At 35.3% G+C, this 26503-nt stretch overlaps 1 protein-coding gene and 1 long non-coding RNA gene across 4 annotated transcripts in view; one reads left to right on the plus strand and one right to left on the minus strand.

Annotated features, from left to right (window-relative positions):
• Window positions 1-4267: 4267 nt before the first annotated feature.
• LOC115216495 (collagen alpha-1(XIV) chain) overlaps window positions 4268-26503 on the minus strand; it is a 32896-nt gene continuing 10660 nt past the window's right edge. For 2 of the 3 annotated variants that reach the window (XM_029785917.2, XM_036506681.1), the window contains exons 2-4: window positions 16754-16795; window positions 11144-11710; window positions 4268-6019 (exon numbers count right to left, since the gene is read on the minus strand). In XM_029785917.2, coding sequence (XP_029641777.1) covers window positions 5427-6019; window positions 11144-11710; window positions 16754-16795 — 1202 coding nt within the window. In that variant the 3' untranslated portion in view covers window positions 4268-5426. Of the gene's footprint in view, window positions 6020-11143; window positions 11711-16753; window positions 16796-24662; window positions 24800-26503 lie in introns of those variants that run through there. The other variant, XM_036506680.1, reaches the window with a different exon arrangement.
• LOC118765132 lies at window positions 6555-18029 on the plus strand. The gene is made up of 3 exons (XR_005000985.1): window positions 6555-6565; window positions 14710-14717; window positions 17918-18029. It is a non-coding gene; the product is annotated as an uncharacterized LOC118765132 (long non-coding RNA).

Below are 26503 nucleotides of genomic sequence, written 5' to 3' on the forward strand. Positions count from 1 at the left end.
TGATGTAATCAATTTTCGCCTCTTTGGTTACAGGTAAAATGGATAAGAATTCAGCCGGTTTGTTCACTTACCTGCGTCCCAGAGGTGTAGTGAACACACTTTGCAACTGTTCGTTCAGTATTTCATTTATCATCATTGGGTTTCCTGCGAGGGAGCCATCTTTTTGGAAGAGGGGTCCTTTTCTGTGGTGTACTGGGGCTGTTTCTTTGGCAAACTTAACGAAAGTTTTAGGGTTCGATATTTTCTATAACCTAAGCTTCCTTATCGCCTCTCTCTCCTTTTCGTGAGACTTTTCTCAATATCCAACAGCGACATCTCCAGGCGAAATGTTAAGTTACGGGGATATAAACACGCTAGCATCGGTTGTCAAGCGATGTTCAGGGGACAAACACAAACACACACGCACATATAAATATATGTATGTATGTATGTATGTATGTATGTATGTATGTATGTATGTATATATATATATATATATATATTATATATATATATATATATATAATATATATATATATATATATATATATATTATATATATATATATACATATATATATATATATATATAGATGAATAATCTTGTTGCAGATTAATCAAAAGTTTAACCGATGCCTTGGTAGCAAAAATCACAGCAGAAGAAAGCACGGTTGGAGATAAAACCATTTGGTGTTGCAACCGTGCGTTGGTGCGGATAATTGAATTTTAATATTATTAGTGAATTGAAGAAATGGAGTTGAACGAAGATTGAACAGAATTCCTTTTATTGCATTTTACACATGTTTCAAAAGCCACAATTTCTTGTCGAGTAACTCCAAGATCAGAAATGCCATTTACCAATGTAAGGTTTACACGGACTCAGATGTCTACTCGTATGTCGGGGCCTCATCGTCAAAATTGGCCTTGCGAATTTCCAACCATTTCGCAACTTTTCGCGACGTGAATAAATACCAAGCTACGGGACTTAGCAAGCTTATATGGGGTTTGAAGAACGCGAACTCAGGTTTCAGGCTGGAATGGTCGATTTTGTCGGTGGCCCTCCCATTTGATAGGGGCAGAAGGAAGTGCAATCTTTGTGTCTCTGAGCTTTTCCACATATTGTTCGCCAGAGACCGGTTGGTAAACGGACTTTTACAGTCGGCTTTTCGATGTCCCCATTGGCGGCGTTATACTTATCTTGCTTATAAATGATACCTAAGATAATTAGCACCTGTTACCCTACTAAAATGAAAATAATCCTTGGAAATAATTTTTTAAAAAGCTTTTTAAGAAATATATGAATAACCCTTGCAAGGGGAAATTACTCCCATTAGGCGAATGGGGGTTTGTTTTGGAAGCAAACGCTGGAATTTTATATACCCTTAGGATTCTTTGACGACGTTCATTTTTTGACAAGCAGGCCTAGACGAACACACGAACACAAAAAATATTTTCTGCCGCCTGACGAATTTTTCAGCAGTGACCATTATGTAGCGCCTTTTACCAACATACGGCCGCGCACACATAGGCCAGTACACACATACATGCTTCTAGGTAGTTTTTGTCTCGCCCCCAAAAAATACACCCAGTATTCTTAAAATATTCAGAATTTTAGTTTTGGTCACACAGAACATCTCCACACCCCCTGCTCTCACCTACTGGATTTGACCGCCGCCTGACCTGTAAATATCTTCAACGCACCCACCACCCTATTTCAACGTACATTGATAATCAGTTCAGCCATGGGCTCTTAAAGAGCCTCCTCGTTCAAATTGCTTTGCTGCGCCTCTGTTCTGTTTTGTTCTGCCAACGGAATTCCTATTTTTTTCCTGAAGAGAAAGCCACAATATGGAATCCTTATTTAATCAGAATTTGGAAAATTGTGGCTTTTGAAACATGTGTAGAATGCAATAAAAGGAATTCTGTTCAATCTTCGTTCAACTCCATTTCTTCAATTCACTAATAATATATATATATATATATATATACGGCGGGCTTCTTTCAGTTTCCGTCTATCCAATCCACTCACAAAGCTTTATTCGGCCCGAGGCTATAGTAGAAGACACTTGCCTAAGGTGCCACGCACTGGGACTGAACCCGGAATCATGTAGTTGGTAACCATGCTACTTACCACACAGCCACTCCTGCGCCTATTGGCAAGAGATCTTGAAGTAAAACTGAATAATGAGATACAAATCAGGAAATGTTAGTAGGCTTTTTTCAGTTTCTGTCTACTAAATCCACTCACAAGGCTTTGGTCGGCCCGAGGCTATAGTAGAAGACACTTTCCCAAGGTACCACGCAGTGGGACTGAAGCCGGAACCATGTGGTTGGTAAGCAAGCTACTTACCACCTGATATTTACAGCAGTGCTTCGAAGTAACGTGTGTAGCGTGTGTTCGTCGTATTAGCCATGACAGCGAGTTGAGCTGAGAATCTGCATCAAATTTTGTCAAAAGCTTGGTCATACTTGCTTCGAGGCCTAGAAAAGTTTCCAAAAAGTTTTCATCGTTCTCGACACAATCAAGGAGATTTTGTGCAACTGAAACCTGAATGTCCTTATGGTCAGCTGAAAGCAGTTTTGGCACAAACTTGGCAGACACGCGTCTCATATCCAAATTTGCGTAGGCCTATGAGCAAGTATGGCCAAGCTTTTGCCAAAATTTGATGCAGATTCTCAGCTCAGTTCTCTGCTATAGTTAATACAACCAACTCACGCTACATACGTTACTTCCAAGCACTGCTGTAAGCAGCGGAAGTGAGCTAGAACGGATACTTATTAGTCGGATACTTATTAGTCAAATCTCATATATATGAGCATGTCTAGATATGCAAATATATGCATGAGAAGATAGACACAAAACAAAACATACAAATCTGCACGTATACACACATACATACATACATACATACATACATACATACATACATACATACATACATACATACATACATGCATGCATACATACATACATACATACATACATACATACATACATACATACATACATACATACATACATACATACCCTGCTGATGTTGATGAAATTCCAATGAAGGAGCCTTGGATATAGGTTTGAAACAGGCTGTTTCTCTATTCTTTTACTCTTTTACTCGTTGCAGTCATTTTGACTGCGGCCATGCAGGAGTACCACCTTTAGTCGAAGAAATTGAACCCAGGACTTATTCTTTATAAGCCTAGTACTTATGCTATCGGTCTCTTTTGCCGAACCGTTAAGTTACGGGGATGTAAACACACTAGCATCGGTTGTCAAGCGATGTTCAGGGGACAAACACAAACACACACGCACATATATATATATATATATGTATATATATATATATATATATATATATATATATATATATATATATATATAATATATATATATACGATGGGCTTCTTTCAGTTTCCGTCTACTAAATCCACTCACAAGGCTTTATTCGGCCCGAGGCTATAGTAGAAGACACTTGCCCAAGGTGCCACGCAGTAGGACTGAACCCGGAATCATGTGGTTGGTAAGCATCTTCTACTATAGCCTCGGGCCGACCAAAGCCTTGTGAGTGGATTTAGTAGACAGAAACTGAAAAAAGCCTGTCGTATATCTGTTTATATGTATGTGTGTGTTTGTGTTTGTGTGTCTGTGTTTGTTCCCCAACATCTCTTGACAACCGATGGTGGTGTGTTTACGTCCCCGTAACTTAGCGGTTCGGCAAAAGGGACCGATATAATAAGTACTAGGCTTACAAAGCATAAGTCCTGGGGTCAATTTGCTCGACTAAAGGCGGTGCTCCAGCATGGTCGCAGTCAAATGACTGAAACAAGTAAAAGAGTGTATGTGATTTTGATTTTGTATTCAGACAATCTCAATGCACATACATCACTCATATATTCCACAGACATATGTACATTAAAAGTTTTTATTTGTATTCCATAATGATAAATACCTATATAATCAAGACGAGAACCATTTATTATTCGTTTTCGCATTTTATTATCAAATTGGTATCAAATATAAATTACAGAAAATACTAGTTTACTCGAAATTGTTTTACAAAATGAATGGGATTTGGAGTAAAATTAGTAAGTATGTATTGGTACTTTTGTATTCTTTTAGTTTAGTCTCTTTTCACCATCGCTCGTCTCAGTCCTCAGTCTATCACAAATGGTGGGGAAAAAAAACACCGTTTCTCCAACTAACTTTCCAGAAGCTGACAAAAGGTAATTTGCTAATGAAAAAACGATCTGAAGTAACTCAAGATAACATATTTCTGGTTATATATTTTCGTAACTTCAACAATAAGTTTTTTGAATTTTAATGTCTCTACTGCATATATTAACAAATCGTTTTTCATTGTTGTTCATATTTCTTTCTTTTTCTCTTTCATTTTTCTTTGAACATTTTATATTGTACACCTGGGTGAAATGATTTCTTACAGAAGAACGTCACCTCAGTCAGGGAAAAGATAACAAACATCCAAACCACAATTTAAGCGTTGGCGTCACAATTTTCTGTGGAGAGGGGACAATGGATGAAAAACATACTTGACTTGTATGTATTTTATTGACTTCGGAAGGATGAAATGCAAAACCGACTTCATGGGTTCGAACACAAAGTGAAAAAGAACTCAACAAAATACCATCTACCAGAAAGTATTTTGTCAGATTCTTTAAGCATTGCGGCAGTCAACTGCAGATTCCATAATGTTACAATCCTAAATTCCAGTCAAAGCTAAAATGTTAACAATAATATGTAAGATATTGTGATGGTAGTACAATGATAAATTAGTTACTATTAACTTCCTTATTCTTTGTTAAAACTTTATGAAAATGCCTTCCTGTCACGAATGAATGGTAATTTAAATCACAGAAGTGTTATAGTATATTTGTTATCTCTTCAATATTCACCACTTTTTTCCAGAAAATATGAGAGAAAAATATAACAGAACAGAAAAATAATGTTTGAGTTATTCTGTTGCAATATCGCGGAATGTAATAGTAGTTGTATTGACTTTTGAATACTTTCACCTTTTGCAGCATTCATTTTTAGTTTTTCAATGTAAATTTCACATCGTGATTAAATGTATTTCCAAATACGATACACTTCAGCGATGTTTTTTTGGATTTGGGGTTGGAGAATAAATAATCAATAATTATGCTACAAACTCTTTAAAAGAATGTCAACACTTTTTCGGTAACTACTCCATCTAGACAATCTCTTTTTGTATTTCTGACAAACGTTTCAGTGAAATTGGGTGCTAAATATTTTCAGGCTTTTCAAACCCTTAAACGAATTTAGTATCAAATATTCAAAACTTTCACTCAAGTTTCACTTCGGTTTCTTATAAACATAATAACTGCGAAAGCTATCTAAATTTATGGAACTGTCACGTTTGCGTGTGAAATCAAATAATACCTTATTGTACTTAAAATCTGAAGTATTTTGTTTTAATCCCATTCTCCTACTTTTGTTATGGAAAGTGTGCAAACTTTTTGAGAGAGTTTTGTTTTAATCGTTGTCAAAGCATCGTAGCTGTCAACCTGGAAGACAAATTGACGTTCACTTGCAATGCTATTTAGTTCTATTGGGTCAACACGGCGACCGACACCGATTGCAAATACTATTGCTTTTGTATCATGTAGCTTTTTTGCTTGGTTTACAGTTTCTGTTGGTATAGTTGATTTGCCATCTGTTATAACAATAACAATGTGTGAAGCTTTAATTCTTCCGCCGTATCGAGGTGAGAAGCTGTGTTCTCTTATCATTCGTAATCCGTCAGATGTGTACGTGTCTCCATACATTCGATCGATATGTTTAATGGCGCTTAATACTTCCGTTTTACTCAAATGGTCTCGCAGCCAAAATTGTGTCTTTGGCCGAGAACTAAATGTCACCACGCTTATTTGTGATTTCTTTGGACCGATAGTGATATCTTTCACAAACTCAGACAAGAATGTGAGTTGTTTTTGATAATCGTTGTCCCATATACTGGTGGAATCGTCCAACAGAAATACAATGTCAGCAGGCCAAATATCACAAACTGCAAAATAAGAAAAAATATTGTTTAAAGATAAATTACATTCATAACAAAAGTAGTTTCAATTACAAATACATTTGCTTAAATTATGCGTATATTTGTATGTATTAACACACACACACACACACACACATACACATAAATATCACCGTGATCGACCAGGCTATCAGATATTGCTACACATCGCTGGTCACAATGCACTTTGCATTGTTTTAGCCTTCAAATGACGCCACCCCGCTGGTTAAGCGAGAAGGCCAACAGAAGAAAGAAAGAGTGAGAGAAAGTTGTGGCGAAAGAGTACAACAGGGATCGCACCACCCCCTTCCGGAGTATTGTGGAGCTTTAGGTGTTTTCGCTCAATAAACACTCACAACGCCCGGTCTGGAAATCGAAACCGCGATACTACAACCGCGAGTCCGCTGCCCTAACTACTGGGTCATTGCGCCTCCATATATATATATATATATATATATATACGTCTGCATGCCAGGGTTTACCCCTACATCTGTGAAGTTACTGGAGTATGTGGTCAATCCCTGGCTAGAGAAGGTTGCTACTGTAAGGCCGTATGTGAGGCAGCAGATTGGCTCTTTGCAACACATCCGGAAAGAGTCAGAAGTAGTTGATGGAAAACGGGTACGACTTCACGTGCTCCACTTTCTTCTCCTAATTCCCCCGATTTTAATTTCATGAAATACTATGTTTGAGGCACGGTTGAGAGAGATACCAACCGCTCATCCTGCCTCACTCAGGTCAAGCTGGTAGCTAAAATCAAGCTGTTCGAAGACCTTCCCGAGGAAACAGAGGAACGGCCATATTGAGGCCGCGGTGGAGGCTGAGGGTAGCTACTTTGAGTAAACTGTTATCTCCCAGCCAGTTCATATTTGATTTTTAAAAATATTTTCATATTGTATTTTCTTTACCTTTTATACAAACGGTCACATTTAGCCCGAACGCCCTCTGTGCGTGTAAGTGTGTGTTTGTGTGTGTAGATAGATAGATAGATAGATAGATAGATAGATAGGTAGATAGGTAGGTAGGTAGGTAGGTAGGTAGGTAGATAGATAGATAGATAGATAGATAGATAGATGTGAGGGATAAAATAAAGACCATAAGTTAAAACTGAAATACTTTGTTTGAAAGAAACATGCATTTTAGCCAGTTCAAACACAAATTGGATATACATTGAATTCCTTTTTTTTCATAATAGTTGAGACTATTAAAATGTGTCTAAAATTCAGTGACCGACAAATGTTTTTTTTTACTATGAACAAATTAATGAAAAGTTAGTATAGTAATTTCTGTTTTAAACAGCTAAATTTATTCTTCCACGATGTAATTGCTTTTATATACATAATAATAACTGGATATTGCCCCCAACTTTGGTAGTCACAAACTGTATGAAACGCGATTACCCCAAGAAGAAAGCGTCTGTGCATTACATGAACCGAGATAGAAGCTAAAAGTGATAATTTACATTCGAAGGATATTTGTTCTCAACTTGTTTGTTGTTAATACAACGTTTCAGCTGATATACCCTCCAACCTTCTTCAGGTGCCTTGGGAAAATTTCGAACCTGTTGTTATTATTATTACTCAGGCCACTGCTTGGAATCGAACTCGGAATAGTAGCCCGCGCTCTTAACCACTACGCCATATGTTCGTGAGCAATTATGGAATGAATATTAGGGCTTATAAATCTAATATTTTTCTATCCTTCCTTAATACCTATTTCTTTATTACCCACAAGGGGCTAAACACAGAGGGGACAAACAAGGACAGACATAGGTATTAAGTCGATTACATCGACCCCAGTGCGTAACTGGTACTTAATTTATCGACCCCGAAAGGATGAAAGGCAAAGTCGACCTCGGCGGAATTTGAACTCACAACGTAACGCAGACGAAATACCACTAAGCATTGCGCCCGGTGTGCTAACGATTCTGCCAGCTCACCGCCTTACTCCTTCCTTAATACCTGTTCCCATATGCTGCTCATATCTGCACTCGGTCTGCTTAGGAGGTTGTTGTGTCCTAGCATATGTGCTGCTTCTTTTAGTTTTCGTATTTTCCAGTGGTGTTTTCTGTCTATTATTTTAACTTCATCCCACAGGGGTAGGTGGTCTCCATTTTTGCATACATGACCAGCCAAAACATTGTGTTAACAACAAACAAGATGAGGACAAATATCCGTCGAATGTAAATAATGTACATAATTCCTCATCTCTTAAATATAGAACTAAAAGTGATAAAACCCTACTTTCCACAGCGAAAAAGAAAAGATATCTCATAATATTTTAGGGCGGGGTTCAACTTAGTTACTTCTTGAGAGTTTATCTCATGTATAAATACATGCCGCTGGAATATTAAAATGTATTGAATACATAAATAACACATTTTTTAGATTCCTTTTATTTTTTGTTTCACACTATTAATAAGGTTGCCTGGATGCAATAGAGTAGACACTATCAAAGGTCAGCTGGTGATGTTAAACCGTGTGATGGTTTACGTCCGCTTCTTAAAAACACAAATAGCCTCTCTGACCAGTTTTATCAACCTAAGTCTATAATAGAAGACACTCGCCTAAAGTACCACGCATTGGGATTGAACCTGAATCCATGAGGTTGCTACGAGAGCTTCTTAACGACAGTCATGCCTACACCCATTTATAATCTTTTATCAATACACTTAATGAATGTTCTATATTCTACAGAAGATAATCTAATGGGATCCACCCTAGAAAAAATCTAATTTTCTTATCTCACCACAGCAGTAATTCAGTAAACTTCAGATTTAATGACAATTTACTAAGTTTTTGTGTATCTTCAATTGAGTCAGCTTAATGAAGCTACAAAACTTGTTATTTAGCTTCATAACTTCTGACTGAAGGAGTTTTGAACAACCAAACAAGAAGAAATCAGAGATTAATGTTTCTGCTTCTAATTTTTCCAAAACACTTAATACTCCATGGTCTAAATCACGTAGATATAAGTAGACGATCACAGAGCGGTGTAATACACCTATATAAATATATATACAGGTGCCAGAGGATGTTGTAATTAACCTCTTAGCATGAGACATATCTTCACTATCAAACTCTGTAAATAATTATAAACTTTAAGCTTCTAAACGTTCACAGTGTATTGGCTATAAAAGGTAGTCTGTATACCCCAAATATTAAACTATATTCTATAGTAAATACACGGTTAACGCTTATCCCTTAAAGCTTATAATTATTATTTACAGAATACATATATATATATATATATATATTATCTGCTCTGCAAAACTCCAACATATTCTCTCTCTCTCTCTCTCCGTCTCTCTCTCTCTCTATATATATATATATATATACACACACAAAATATGGAGGTTTAGTTCACAGGTGATCGAAACAACGAGGCACCCTGGATAAGTGCTACAACGGATTACCAGGACTCCAAGGTCATAGCCGAGACGGGAGTTATGGAACTATTGTAGATTTCCCATTTGCCAGATTTATAATTGCTAAAGAGGACAACAAACGTTGTCTTACAGCTGTTTCTGGTATGTCCGTGAGATATTCCAGAAACACCGGTAAGACTTTGACTTTTCCAATAATAATAACGTATATGAATTGAGATGCTTGTCTTGCCTAAACGTTTCTTGTCTTCTTTAACAATTATATATATATTATATATATATATATATAATATATATATATATATATATATATATATTATATATATATATACATACATACATTCGATTTGAGGTTGTGCTAACCTCATGAAGAGTTTGCAAAAATGAATCCATAAACGCATATAAAATTTCGAATGGTATATTATTTTCCCTCTGAAGATATGCTCAGGCCATATGAATTTAATATTTACTGAATATTTAATGAGTATTAATTGAAACAGCTGTAAGGGATGATTATTAATTTGTTGTTAAAAATAAACAATTATTAACTTCCCAACTTCCATTTTCCTTTCTTCTTTTATATATATGTATATATATATATATACATATACATATATACATACATATATATATTGCTTATTTCTAGCAATAGTGGTGCTGACCTGCACCCTCCGTCACTTTAGTGACGACTGTACTTGTTGCCTGTCGGTTGTAAATTGCGAATAGCCACATTAATAATTCATATATATATATATATATATATATATATATATATATATATATATATATATATATATATATATACAAGTTATGGGAGTTTAGTTCACAGGTGATTAAACGATTACGTACGCTAGGTTAATACTGTAACGGATTACTAGGGTTCCAATGTTATAGCCGAAACGGTAGTTATGGAGCCATTGCAAATTTCCGATGCAGCAGATTCATAATTGTTAAAGAGGACAACAAACGTTAAGGCAAGACAAACATCTCAAGTCGTATACATTATTGTCATTGGAAAAAATTCAAAGTCTTACAGCTGTTTCTGGGACATTACCGAGTATGGGATATTCCGTCATCAGAGACAAATAGGGGAAAATAGGGAAATTTAAAAGGGTATATATTGATGGAATGGCGACATAGAGGAAGGGAGTAAAGGAATAAGGGGATGAAGAGAGAGATGTTTACAATATCAGGATTTTTACCTACATGGATCTATGCAGGAATTTGAACATCGGAAAGTTGTACTATTTTCTTCTCTCTTTATTCCTTTACTTCTTTCCTCTATATTGTCATTCCATTAATATATACCCTTCTCATTTTCTCTATTTTTCTCTATTTGTCTCTGATGACGGAATATCCCAGAAACAGCTGTAAGACTGAATTTTTTTCAATAATAATTATGTATATGACGTGAGATGTTTGCCTTGCCTTGACGTTTGTTGTCCTCTTTAACAATTACATGTGTGTGTGTGTGTGTGTGTGTGTGTGTGTGTGTGTGCCCAAGAAAGTGATGGTATAGTCGTGGCTTGAATGCTTCTGAACATAAATACTCTCATGAGATGTCACGCGGGTTTAAACAAGAGCAGCAAAATTTATAGAAATTATCTCTCTCATTCTTTCCAGAGTTCTATAATGTCCACACCCATACATAGGAGCCAATCCTTGCTAGACTAATCAAAGACTAATCATAAGGTTTTTACTAACAAAATTTAAGATTAGTCACTTACCTGAGCGACATACATTTCTTCGAACATCATTTTGGATCTTTTTCAATGAATGGGAATTCGGTACATGAAATATGAAAGTACTCTTTGAGGCTAAATTTACTAGTTCGTCATGATTTAACTGATTCCCAATTCCAATAGCGTATGTTCGTATTTTTCGTGATTTCATCAATCTTGCAGACCGTATTGTCTTATATCTCTCGTTAGAGCCTCCATCTGTTATTACGATTAAGATTTTAGGAACACCCGGCCGGCTTCCAAATTTTGGTGAAAAGGAGTATTTACGTATATAATCTAATGCCGTCCATGTATGAGTCCGTCCACCACGATAGCGTGTTCTGCTAATGGCAGCCATCACATCTCGCTTGGTGCGATAATCTTTTAAAAAGAATTCCGTTCTGGGATAAGTTGAGAATGTCACTAAACTAACTCTTACGACACTTCGTGAAACATCAGCTTCAGATACGAAATTCCTCATAAAGTTTAATTGTTCATAAAATTCATCTCTTCTGAGGCTTCCTGAGCAGTCTAACAAAAATACCACGTCTGCAGGATGACTACAGGATGTTTCTGGAAAAGAAATACGTATTTCATTGTATCAAATAAAACTTACTAGACGAAAATAAATTACAATGAATTTATTTTATGCATCAAACGAGCCGAAAGTAATTAACTTAATATTACACGTCACTAAATTTCAGGAACCCAAATATTTGTCCGTGGTGGCAAATGTCATTTGAGTGGAATGCTACGTATATATATATATATATGTTTATATGCTTACATGTGCATCCGAATATGTATCTCAATGAATGTATATGTGTGCATGTGCTTGTACGTTTGCGTGTGTGTGTTTGCGTGTGTGTGTGTGTGTATGTGTATCTGTGTGTATGTGTGTCTGTGTGTATGAGTTCCCTTTTATCTTAATCATTTAAAATCTTCCCGTGAGGAAGGAGCTGGTTTCTAACAAAGATACAAAGCTCCATTGTTGGGCTGTAAATAACAAAAACAATTTCCTAAGTTGAACTTAAGAAAAGTCTTGTATATTTTTACAAATTGTAATGTTCTTCTCATCTGGCTGAATTATTTTTTTCTGAAAACTCTAGCTTCTCCATATTGTCACTTAGGTATTTACAAACAAAACCAATTACACCTGTACTCCCTTTTACTTGTTTCAGTCATTTGACTGTGGCCATGCTGGATCACCGCCTTTAGTCGAGCAAATCGACCCCGGGACTTATTCTTTGTAAGCCTAGTACTTATTCGATCGGTCTATTTTGCCGAACCGCTAAGTTACGGGGACGTAAACACACCAGCATCGGTTGTCTAGCGATGTTGGGGGTACAAACACATACACACAAATGTATACACACACACACACACACAAATGTATACACACACACACCACACACACACACACACACATATATATATATATATATATATATATATATATATATATATATATATATATATATATATATATATATATATATATATACATATATATATACCACGGACTTTTTTCAGTTTCCGCCCACCAAATCAATTCACAAGGCTTTGGTCGGCCCGAGGCTATAGTAGAAAGCACTTGCCCAAAGTGCCAGGCAGTGGGACTGAACCCGGAACCATGTAGTTCGTAAGAAAGCTACTTACCACAAAGCCACTCTTAAGTTTATAGTTTGAGTTTAAGATCTGAAGGTTTCGAAGCAGTTGTCTGTAGTTACTGCTGTCTCTTTGATTTTGGCAGGACAATGACCTCAATGATGATACACACTTTTTCTTGTTTGTGCCAAGAAAGGCTCTCTTCGGCATGTTGCGTTTGCATTTGGCAGAGGTTTACGTTAGTGTATGTGTTTAATAACAAGATCCTCTATATTTATCCTAAGACTCTTCGTTTCGGATGGCATTGTATATTACTCTGTGTCATGTCGCGTTATATTGATATTTTGGACACCCACTGACCACATGTATCATGTCTTCCACAGAAATGTGGCATCGATATTTTTGGCTGCATCCTGAAACTCCAAAGGATTGACTGTCTCTTTTGTTGATTAAGTATTTTGTGGCAATCTTGGACCACAAAGATATATACTTTCGAAGATTGATGTGATGTAGTGGCCACGTGTCCAAGAAAGGCTTCGCTTCATACTGATATTAGTGTCATCTATAAGTATTCGGGAAACATACCCATGTACAGGTCATCCAACAAAGAAATTGTGAATTACATTGGTACCTCTAGCAGTTGTAGGCCCTAGCATGTATCAATTGGATGTTTGTTAAAGAATTGCTAACAGATTTGATATCAAAATAAACAACATTGCAAAAAGTCCTTGGAATATTTTCACTGAAATATTTATAATACCAGTGGTAAAATAGGAGGATTGATGCCTAGGTCTTTGTGAGTACGTGTTTTTGCCAAGTGCAGAGGCTCCAGGACCTATAATCGCCCTATACTGTCAATGTCTCTCTGGCAGTTTTGTTTATTAAATGTTAGGCACATCTACATGCCCCCTTCTGTCTATTTGCTCATCAGTCACTATGTTGATGGACTTTAAAAGATCTTAAAGGAATTGGTTGAGATAGTTTGTATAAAGTTTGTACATAATATTTAGGTAAGCAGTGGACCTATAATTTTCGGACAGTTCAGTAGTTTCATTTTTGGCTACAAGTTTTTTTTCCGTGATATAGCAAGACAATTTGATATGTCAGTCTGGCTTTCTATAGTTCTTTTGAATATACGTATTACTCTGAATATGAATATTAATATGTACGTCATTATTCAGTTTATTTCAAGATTTCTTGCCAATGGAGAAAGAACCAGTTTCTAACCTAGATCCAAGGCTCCTTCATTGGAATCTCAACATCAACAACAGGGTATTTTTGTATGTATGTTTGTATGTATGTATGTATGTGTATATGTATGTATGTATGTGTGTATGTATGTAAGGGTAGGTAGTACCAGCAGTTGGCGGGTGTAACCACGTTTTATAAAGTAGTGGCCCATGTAGTACGACTGGGCGTCAAAGTTCGAGTTTCGGTTTGAGACAGCAGAGGAAATGGGTGTAGAAAACAGTAGAAATGATGAAAGTTAGAAGGAACAAGAGAGTCAGTGTGCTTGTAAAAGATAGAGGTGGGTAAGTTAGTGTGGTCGATATAAACAGAGATATTTAGAAAGTTAACTGGAAGAGTAGAATTAGTGGATGTGAAATCTATCACTGAGTGAAAGGAGCGGACGAACGTGATGAAGAAATTGAGTTGTTCGCGGGTAAAGGTAAGTGATATGGGTACACTGGTTTCTAACGATATTGGTTGTTGTGATCTATTACAGACCTCACTTAACGCCTTAACTGTTTCAAAGTCGCTGTAAGATCACAGCCTACCACAGCTTTTCTTAATGCTCCTGTTGCTGTGGTTGTTGCTGTTGTTGTTGTTCTTCTTCTTCTTCCAATCTGGACTCATGCCATTAGCCACAAAGAATAATCTCTAGTGTCTGAAAATTTACCACACCATAGTGGGTTACACTATGGTTCCTCTGCTTTGTGGCAGAATTAGGAAGAAAGAGTGAGAGAAAGTTGTGGTGAAAGAGTACAGCGGGGGTGAGTGAACCCCGCTGTACTCTTTCACCACAACTTTCAGAGTACAGCGGGGTTCACCCACCCCGCCGGAGGCTTGTGGAACTTAGGTGTTTTTGCTCAATAAACACTCACAATGCCCGATTTGGGAATCGAAACCGCGTTCTTACGACCGCGAGTCCGCTGCCCTAACCACTGGGCCATTGCGCCTACACTGTTGTCGTCGCCGTGTAGATGTAAGATAGCTCTAACCGATCAGACGCAGATAATCGCTCGAACAGTGAAGTGTGACGTCGTTTCCACAGATGTATCTTCCCAGTCATTCTATCTCTCTGTTTAGCTAAGTATCATACTACACACCCCAGTATGTAGGGAGGAATTATAAGGGATCAGCGTGACACTTTTAACTTACTGTACACTTTCCATTGTCCAACCTATTTCTATTCAACCTCAGATTTCGCACAATCTAAATACACTGTCTAATTCTGTATTTCCAAAGATTCTGGTGGCGAGCAGAGCGCAGGCAGACAAAGGGAACTCGATCTCAATATGACTGTTGTCATTCCTCTGGACATATCGTTGTGTAGTGCACCCAGCACAGCATATGAGGTCAGTGAAGCTATTGATGCTCCAGTTATTTCTATCTGTGTGTCTTCTATGCAGTGTAGGGAACATTGTGGTTTTAGAATGTTGTAGTAATATTCGAGAGTATCTAGAGTATTGTATGTTTATATGTCGGGAGGTGGCTTTTGTTTTCGTTTTTCATATAATAGCAGTCACAGTGGAGATTGAAGCTTGATGTAGCATCAAATTGTGTCACTCACATGTTCAGGTGTTCTATGTTTAGTATTTTGTTTTCTATAGAAAGTGGTCCATGTGTGAACATCATATTATAATTCGTAGGGTGTTATTTTGCGTCCTGAATTTATTATGGTTTATTGTTGAGAAATCAGTGGCACAAATATGACTATCAAAATTGACGGCAGGTGTGATGTAGTTTTCGTACAGCACAACACAGTTGTCATTTCTACGCAACGGTTTGCTTTTCTATGTGATTTTTATGTAACTCGTCTGATGTGATCTACAACAGAGCTTCTCTAAAGCGTAAGTATTTACCCTATGTTCTTGCTTTACTAAACATTAATTGTTAAATGAAGATGGGGAAGTAGCGTTATTTATCTTGTCAAAGAATGTAATGAAATAATGCAATAAATTAAAGTATCTTCTCCAAGCTCTCGATATTTGATACCTAACCGAACTGCAATCTACTTTGATTCTATCTGTTTCAATGGCACTTAGTACATTACAGGTTTAAGTAGGATCTAGTTCATTGAAGGTATCTATTTCAATGAAGTATGTTTTAATAAAAAAAAAATAGAGAGTGAGAAGAGTTTTGACCTTGGTCAAAATTCTCGGAAGAGGACAAACCCATTAAATCATTCTGAATACTTGACAGGTTCGTTGACTCCGGAAGATTGAAAGACAAAACTGACGATGGCTGAATTTGAACACAAGACATCAATATTAAATACTGCAAAGCAGTTGTGTCCGACGCTCAACATCTCTGTCACTTCACCCGCCTTGTAGGGTTAATTATCTATAACTATTTAGCTGCCAATATTATATCTAATTGGACATATTTTAATCAAGAACAATAATTTGCGAGAAATGATAGAGCGTCAAATTTAATGTCTCACAATATTTAGGCATATTTTTGACATTCTGCGTTCAAATCTCACAGGAATTGGTTTTGCTTGTCAGCTATCAGTAAAAAAAAACCCAGTAGATTTACGAAAGAACTATGTGTCAAGAAAAATTATAATTATTACTATTAAAAGTCTAAGATTGTTTATAAATTTAAGTAGAAACTAACTACAAATAGATTAAGTGACTGAAAAATATTCACCTGCTCATTTTGAAAACCATTTACAAGTCTATTACTAATGATGAAGAAACAAAAACTAGGGCAATGTTACGATAGGCATTATTTTTAGAATCGCATGCATCCCCACAGAAAATATCATATCGCTTTACTCACCATGTAGCCTGTTGTAACCGCACCGTACAAGCGGCAAAATCACTGAAAAGATATAAATATAACATTAATACACTGTTGAAATAAGTCTTGAAATTATCTGACAAATTTTAACATTGAATATATTCGTGGCTATTGTTAGAGATTAGATCAACAATAAATGCAATTTGTTTTCATAGCTTCTGTTATCATGTTGCTAGACAGTGTGCTGTTCTTTTCAGAAAAGTGGGTTATGCTTATAGCATAAGTGATTCTTTGACTTATTATTTAGTTTCCAAGACATAATTTAGGTACTTTTTTTTTACAGATAAAAGTCACGTTTCATGGAGTTTGAGATAGTGTGATCCAGTTTGTGAGTTTGTAGTCATACGTTTACGCTTTCTATGGCCTATTTTGAATGCATTTTTTTACATGATATTTTAGAACGATGAAAGAACCAAGCACTATATCAAAGCGTTCAAAATAATATTATACACAACATTATTTAAATAACAGTACTCAGTAGTATTAGCTCACATTATACAAGAATAATAATAACTATCACAAGAAATATTGAACATCATTCCTGCAATGTATTTCTCAATAAAATCTTAATCAAGTAAGACACTGGATAAAATGAAGTAAATATTACAATTTTATTCATTCCTTCTACACTAAATTATACCATACTGTCTTTTTCTTGCTACAAAACCCTTATACTATGAGTAAGAGAACAACGAGGGATATTAGAAGTCTTGGTCATTCCACCAAATTACACATGTTCCAAAGATTAACATTGCGAAAGCTCAATGTATTTCATGTGATTATATTCAAGAAACGGCTCAGCAGTCCTAAACAGAGACATTCGATTTCCAGTGAGTACTGGGCTCTTTGTTCCTTATAAACTACGTATATTTCTATAAACCGTTTTATATTTGAAGAAGAAATATCCATGAGGCTACGGTCAACACTCCATTAACTTAGTTGACAAGTCGGTTCCATGTCAGTCTAACATTGTTTGCTTTTTTACTGATATAAACACTCATATATATATACACATACATATGTATGTATGTATACATGCCTACACACATACATACATACATACATACATACATACATACATACATACATACATACATACATACATACATACATACATACATACATACATACATACATACACAGTGCACAGTTGTGGAAATTAGTTGCCCACCGGATGTTAACATAAAACTGAAGATCAGTGAGAAAGAGAACACCTATACTGAAGAACTGAGAAATCTGCAGTTACAAGTTCAAGTTTATACCTGTAATTATTGGGGCCTTGGGATATGTAACACACTACCTAAATACCAATCTTGAGAAATTAGGCTTCTCAAAACTAGAAAGGAGGAAGGTAATTCGAAGATTACGGATCCAATCCATCACTGGAACCGTAAAAATCTGTAAAACTTTCCAGAAGTTTATAATTTAAATATATATGAGCATGCCTAGGTATGAAACTATATGATTGAGAATACACGCATAAAACATACATACATACATACATACATACATACATACATACATACATACATACATACATAGAAACAAAAATACCGTTGTTGATATTGAAATTCCAATAAAAGCGCCTTAGATCTAGGGTAGAAACCGGTTCTTTCTCTATTGGCAAGAAATCTTGAAATAAACTTAATAATGACATACATACATATATGTTCATCTCCTTGTTTGTGTCCTTGAGAAATTCATGCTACCCGGTTCCCACCCTAATTTAACTACTCTACTAAGGAATATTTTTTATTTATTGTTTCATTCGTTTAACTAGCAAATCTTATTTTTGTAGAAAAAAAGAAATTTTAACGTAAAATAACATTTCACCACCTTTTACAGTTTATTTAGCACTTAAAATAGAAAAATGGCTTGCTCTGTTTTCAGATATATAAACCAGCTTTCATGAGATAAAATGTTGACAGAAATTAATATTGAATTTATCTGTGCATTTATCTTTTGTTATTTTAGTTGTTCGTGGTAGATCTTGGGCACGATATTAGATATGAAGCCAGAGCTGCCACTAGTCTATAGAAACTCTACTCTTGCATATATCTCGCCGTCAGTATTGGCAAAATCAAAATTCTTGCAAGAAAAGGCGGATATGATGAGGGGGTTGTTTAACATACATCTATTTACACATAAATTTGCAGATATTCGCACAGTATATATATTTGGGTGTATGCATATGAGTATCAACATGTGTACATACATACTTACATATATACACGCACAGAGAGAGGGAGAGAAAGATGCATAAACATTTGAGCGTGTGCGTACAAGAATGTGCACATGCATAAATGCATGCATACATCTGTGTATGTACAATATATGCATGGATATGTATGTATATAGCTATATACATACACATATGAGTATATATGTATATACCAATAATTCATATACATATACTTATATATATATATTCGTTTCTATTCTAGGCACAAGGTCCGAAATTTGTGGGGAGGGGAGCCAGTCAATTAGATCGACCTCAGTACGCCACTGGTACTTAATTTATTGACCCCGAAAGAATGAAAGGCAAAGTTGATCTCGGCAGAATTTGAACTCAGAACGTATAAACAGACCAAATACCGGTGTGCCAACGTTTCTGCCAGCCAGCTCGCTGCCTTATATTTACACACACAAACACACACACACACACACACACACACACACACACATACATATATATATATATATATTTATAAATATATATATATGTATACATATATATATGTATACATATATATATATATATATATATATATATATTTATATCATATATATATATATATATATATATAGATGTTATAGGCATTCATTTGTCTAGATATACAGATAGATACTGTTGAACCAAGGCAAAAAGTGCAGTTTCAGCAGCAGCCTTCAAACGACCTATATCTATTTCGTGTGGTGACGCATTTTTCTATGTAATTTGATTAGAGCAGATGTGAAGTAAATACAGCACGTGATAGTTAATAACAAACATCTTTATCTCTCCTATGAAGGTTTTCGACCGTAAAGACTCGCGTCAGCATTTATGTTTTATGGGGAAAGTTTTTTAAACTTTCGGATGCAATATTCAGTAGGAGATAACTACTGAAAATCAAGTTTCTTTTTTCCCTTCTGTTTATTACTCTGCAGAATGCTTTCATGACAGTGGTCATAAATATCAAATGCCGTGTTTGTTTAATCTACAAATTAACGTATATGTAAACAACCGTAGATATGTGGAAGATATTATAAACATAAAAATGTCAAGAGAAATATGCTGAAGACATCGTCCAAACGGTGTGTGCCAAAAGTTATCCAAAATACCTTTCTAATTAAGTAGCAATCAACAATTTAAGAATTTAGTAGAATATACTGAAGTTGTAATAGTTGTACTTTGCATAAATCAGCTCATATGATCTTTATAGCGTACAAATAGAAGGATAGTATGATAATAAGTGTCATTCACCGAAGAGGGATTCTATCTCTCACAGATAAACCTTTATGAACAACTTTGATTACGTAAAAGAAAAGTCCGTCATAACCATGCACGTTAGAGCAGTCAAAGTTGAGACCAGTCATCAATTGTTTGCGCGAAATTATATATATTACACATGTACAGCAGTTGTACCCTATCCGACATCCGAGCCATGTTACTGCCACTGAATTCTGTGCCAAAATCTCGAAACATTATGTTATTACATATCTTCTCCATTCATGATATCAAAAACGGCGCAACTCAAAGACTTTTTTTACTTTCAACTATGGCATCCAAGAACAATCTTTCGAAAACTCGTAATCTCACACAACGAAACTCATATTCCGAAATTTGAAATCCACTGTAGAGTGGTCGATTATCGATCGTTCTGTTGGTGACCGAAATATTTGGAATGAGGTGATTGGTTGAGATCGGATTGGCTGTTTGGACGCTGGCGATTTGGCATGACAAGTTCCTCTTGTTTCTTAATGACATTTATGGACAGAATTTGAAGAGATTCAGCTGAGAACTGTTCGATGGGAATTATTGCTGAATAGAAAACATATTGCAGATTAAATGATTTGTTGTGACATTGCTGAATACGTTGTATCTGCGCAGTGTGTCCGGATTTAGTATAATGTCACAAGTCGAGTCAGTATGGAGTTAAAGATTGTACCAGGAAATCCTAGTAATGGAAGTGAAATGACTTAACACGGAAATGAATATGTGCTATAAACTCTAACTCTAACCCTAACCCTAACCCTAACCCTAACCCTAATGTGGTTTTCTGTGAATATGAGAATAAAAGTGATCATATGAATTCTTATTACGGTTATTTCAATAGATATGAGGTTTCAAATATTTCAGGAAAGTGTGTATGTATATATATATATATATATATATATATATATATATATATATATATACGATCTGGTTACTGACACAGTTCTAGAACAGTGGAACAGTTACTTAGTTGCAGTTGTGCGAAAAAAAACATTGACAACATTGAGGCGGAAGTGAATTTAACAGGTTCTTTTCTTATTTGTGTTATTAAATGACTAGAAAGAGTCTCCCACGATGAAACTGTTACAGTTTCAACACTCACTCGCACATCAAGTCACCAGCTAGATTTGTGTAATACAAACGTGTGTGTATGTGTATCTATTTATCTATCTATCTAGCTATATATACATATATATATATATATATATATATATATTATATATATATATATATATATATTATATATATATATATATTATATATATATATGCTATACATGTAATACATTCATATATATATATATAATATATATATATACATAATACATTCAGACATATATACCTACACGCATACATATATGCATATATACATACATGCATATCAAAACACCAAACGTGTACATGGTTAATATTTATGTGAACTGACATTCTTGGTCCTGGAGATATTCTGCTCTTTGTCAATTAAGCCTCTAATTTTACCCGTTTTCAAAATTCAATGAAACATTGAGTTAATCTTATACACGCCTAGCTACCTGCTTTATATAAACCACACCTACATGACTCACACAGCCAGCATGACTGGCCTACTTCTTCTGTAGAAATAAACTGGTCATTGACTAACTGTAAGTAATAAAATGGTCATTAAGTTTATGTAAGTTTGTCTATGTGTGTCTATGTATATATTTAAATATGTGTGCGCGGCCTCGTTCATATGTTGCCGTATATGCCCGTGTGTGTACGTGTGTGTGTGCGCGCGCACTTGTCTGTAAGTATGTCTATATATGTGTCTACATGTGTATCTGAATGTTTATGTTCTTATGTGTGTTAGTGCATGCGCACGTGTGAATGTATATCTGTCTTCCCTTTCTTTATATAAAATTAGATAATAAATATTATTTCTCATCCATCAAATAAAGTCGAGAATTTGTGTCTTACTTTCTACACATGTAAAAGCTTTGTTATAACAAATGTTTATATATATGGTGTATAAATAGAGAATATTCTTTGTATAAATATAAAAGATTGTTTGTCTGTGTTATCTGAAGAAATATATAACTTCTTGAAGCAGTCATCTAAAAGTATTATCACCAAACTCGAAAATAAGAAATTTAAATTTAAATGTTCCACAGTGTGAAAATGATCCCCCACTGTGTATTGTTTAGCGATCCCTACATCATCCTGTCTATATTGTATGGTTATTACTACATCGTCATTTTATGGTTATTACTACATCATGTCATTACCTTATTATATGATTATTGCCTGGTTTGTAGATATTGTATACTTATTAACTCATCATGCTATATTTGGTAGTCATTATCACAGCATGTGTATTCATTAGCGCATTGTGTGCAGACTGTTTCACATTCTCTGTGTATTGGCTAATCATGTATGGTCCACTCTGTACTCTCTGTTCATGTCATATAGTAATAACCACAGTACCACATTCTGCGTATGTTGTATAGTCATTACCACATACTGTGTACAATGTATGGTCATTTCTACAATGTGTGTGTATTTTATAGTCACTTTGTATTTTCTGAAATATTGGAGAAAGACACATCATTAACGAAAATTTTTGCTAAACATGTCGATTTTCATCTCAATATAGCGAAGATATCAAGATCTCCACTTTAGTAAAACGTGGAGTTAAAAGTTTTAACTTTTTTAATGTGACATTTGAAGAAACTGGGACAACAGAATTAGAATAAAATGAACGTCTAGACTTTACAAAGTTCCATTCGACTTCAGAGCTTTTCTATCAAACTTGACTGACTTTGTTGATATTGACATTAACAAACTTGCTTGAATGTATTTCAATAAATCTCGATAAGGTTTAACTTTATCCTTAAGCCCACGGAATTCAATAAAATTAATGTAAAATGAATTAACTCGATTTATGCCATATCAATGTTTGGCATGAATTGGATAGAAGAGGCTAGCAACTGACTTTTACAAAATTAACTTTGAAAACCAATTCAAAAAAGCGTAATTTGAAAACAAAGGAGGCTGGCATGAAACGGTAAACAACAAGTGGTGGCAAGTAGATACTAAATACAGATTAAAGATAGTAAACAACTGGAGATTGCAGCGGATATCTGGTTACTGTTAGGTAGAGTGAGAAATTCAGAATCCTGACCTGACCATTATAGTAGGACAATAAGGATATGAAGACCCCGATGTGTAGTCTGATTGTTTTGGCCATCTGTTCCGCTACAGAAAAGCTAGAGAAGAAATTTATGAATTTTAAGCACCTTCAGATACTGTAAAGTTGTATAATATTGTATAGTGTAGGGCAGTGCATAAGTGTGGCGTTGCAATAGTGCAGTTTAGTGAAGGGAGTAAGCAAGATATAATTCACTACAATATAATGCAATGCAATTGTGGTGTAACGGTGTGTAGTGTTGATTAATATGTTATTATAGAAGAGAGATGCAGCTTTTGAAACCAAAACGTATAATGTAATGTAGTATTGTACTTGAAATAGTTCCAATGTGGTTATATTTGAAGTCGGTACTAGTTTAGACCTAAAAATTACAACTATCGAAATGATACTGTTTATATATTCACTTTTTGGTTTATTGTTTTTGAAGATTTTTAATTAATGTATGCGGCATTAATTTAGCACTGAAATGTAGCTATCCCACTGGTCTTCATGGGTTTAACAGCGATACAAAAGAATCAACTAATAATCTTCGATTATATGTGTGCGAGGTGAGTGTATGTATACATGTACATCCTTTTGACTTTTGTTGTTTCTTACAGAAATATATTATCAATTTCTCATTTCCTTTCGTGTAAAATGTTTGAAATGTTTTTATGTTGATTTCTTCATATGTTACTTAATAGCAATACATTAATAGCAATTATACCTGTACGTGTATAATTCTATGCTCGTGTGCGAATGTGTGTGCGTATATTTGTGTGTCTTTAAATGTGTGCGTGTGTGTGCACTTCTAAGCCAAAAAGTACTATCGCCAAAGACCAGCTATTACCAAAACAGATTCAATGCCCAACCAGTCATGCCAAATCGCCAGCGTCCAAACAGCCAATCCGATCTCAACCAATCACCTCATTCCAGATTTCCCTACCCACTTGAGTCGGCTAAAAATTATTAGATGACTAAAATGTCTTTCAAATATCAGAACTTTTTTCTTTTCGTATCATCCTGTTAAAATGTTCGATAACTAATTCAAAGTAAATTTGCACGCCATCACTAAATTAAGTTTCGTTGGTAATTGCAATGTAAGAAAACAAACAAAGACATCTTATGAAACATATATATCAGATATATATTTTGTCCCTTGGTGCTTTCATACTTTTTTCATTACTCTTGTTTCAGCAAAACATTTTGCCATAAACAAAGCGGGTGGGTGAATTAAAAATAGGATTTCTTGTGTTTAAAATCATCTACCATAATTCCCAGGATATTTTCTCGTTCATAAAACTGTTTCCTTGGTGTCAACTTCGTTACAATTCCACCATTTTCTCTTTAATCTTCACTTATCTCTCTGCACCACTCTTGTCATATTTTACTGTTGTTTATCGTCTGTTTTACTGTGAAGTTTTCTCCAATACATTCTTACTTCCTGTTGGCCTCTACATGTGTGGCATTTCTAAAAGTACAACAAATTTTATGAATGTAATTCGTAGATATTTCCCCCGCACAATTAGAAGTATAAGTTTGCTCATTACCCCTGTCAACCAAATCTGCAATCCATTGTGGTTTCTGCTTCAAGCCATTTCAGTTAACGTTTATCGCTAAAGCTTTGGGAACGGGCATTGACGCTCTGAGCCTAAAATTACAAATTTCTTGTGCCTTCTCTCAAAACTAAAGTAAAATACAATACGAGATCTTTTAACTGAACACCGTCTTGGAAGATGGTTAAGGCAGTTAGCTGAAGCCATACACCAAACTGAGACGCCACTTTATGTCTTCTGTGCTAACTTATACTTATTCCCTTTTCCTGTGATTGTGCTGAATTCTATAAAGTAAGAAATTAATCTTCTTTGATCTGTATATTAGATTTTATACTGAAAGACAAGTTAGAAAAAAAAAGAAATATTTTTCGCCACATTGTTTCAACAAATTTCATTCGAAAATAAAATATTGAAGTCAAGGACTGTACTAAATGAATCTGTACAACGACGTAAGATTATGTTAGAGTGGTTGCAAGAAAACAAAAAGAAAGAGAAGATATTCATTATTTCATCATTGTTTTCTCTCGTTAAATTCTTTAAAAATAAACGAAAAAGGAAATTGATAACATAACGATATGATAATTATGAGTGTCATGTCACTATATTTCGGTTTGTCGGTTTATTATTAGAGTTTATAGTCAAACGTCATGTTTATAGTCAAGATGTCAGTCTGTGGACAAAGTGTCGGTTTATTGTCAGTGTTGGTGTTTTGACAAAGTGTTTATTGTCACAGTCTTTGTCTATTGACACAGTATCAGACATTTAACAATGTCGATCTATTGTCAATGTCGGTCTGTTGTCAGTGGTCGTTTATTGCCAAAGTGTTGTCTATTGTAATTGTCAGTCTATATGCAGTGTCAGTTTATTGAGAAAATGCGGTTGTATTGTCTCACTGACTCCTATTGTCAGTGGTGCATTATCAGTGTTGTCAGTTGCCAGTGGTTGTCTATTGTCAACGTTTGTTTATGGTCGATGTTAATCGATTGTCAATGTTATTCTTTGTCAGTATCAGTAACTGTCGGTCTATTGACAAAATCTTGACATGATACACAATGTCAATTTATTGGTACATTATCGGTCTATTTCCAATTTTAATGTTGATGTATTGACGTAGTACATTGTGTTCAGACTAAGTCCCACATTCTCTGTGTATTGGCTTATCGTGTAGGATCCTTTCTGTATTCTCTATTCATGTTATGTACTAATAACCACAGCACAACATTCTCTGTACATTCTTTACTACACATTGTGTACATTGTATGGTCCCTTCTACAATGTGTGTGCATTGTTCTGCTGACAGACTGTCAACAGTTACTGTCAATCTAACACACTGCCGGCGGTCGTCTATTGTTAAAGTGTCGGTCTATTGTCAATGTTTATCTATAACCCAAGTCAGTCAATTGATTCTATACTGATATAATATTGATGTCAAATTCACACAAGAATAGCATTGTCCTTCGTCCCTTTTAGTCGCCGACAACCTGATTATGCAACAGGTTGTACTGGGTTAGGTATTTCAGCAGTACTTTCGAGTGACCCGACATAGATGTATAT

This window comes from Octopus sinensis, linkage group LG10 (genome assembly GCF_006345805.1).
Source record: "Octopus sinensis linkage group LG10, ASM634580v1, whole genome shotgun sequence".
Taxonomy (NCBI): domain Eukaryota; kingdom Metazoa; phylum Mollusca; class Cephalopoda; order Octopoda; family Octopodidae; genus Octopus; species Octopus sinensis.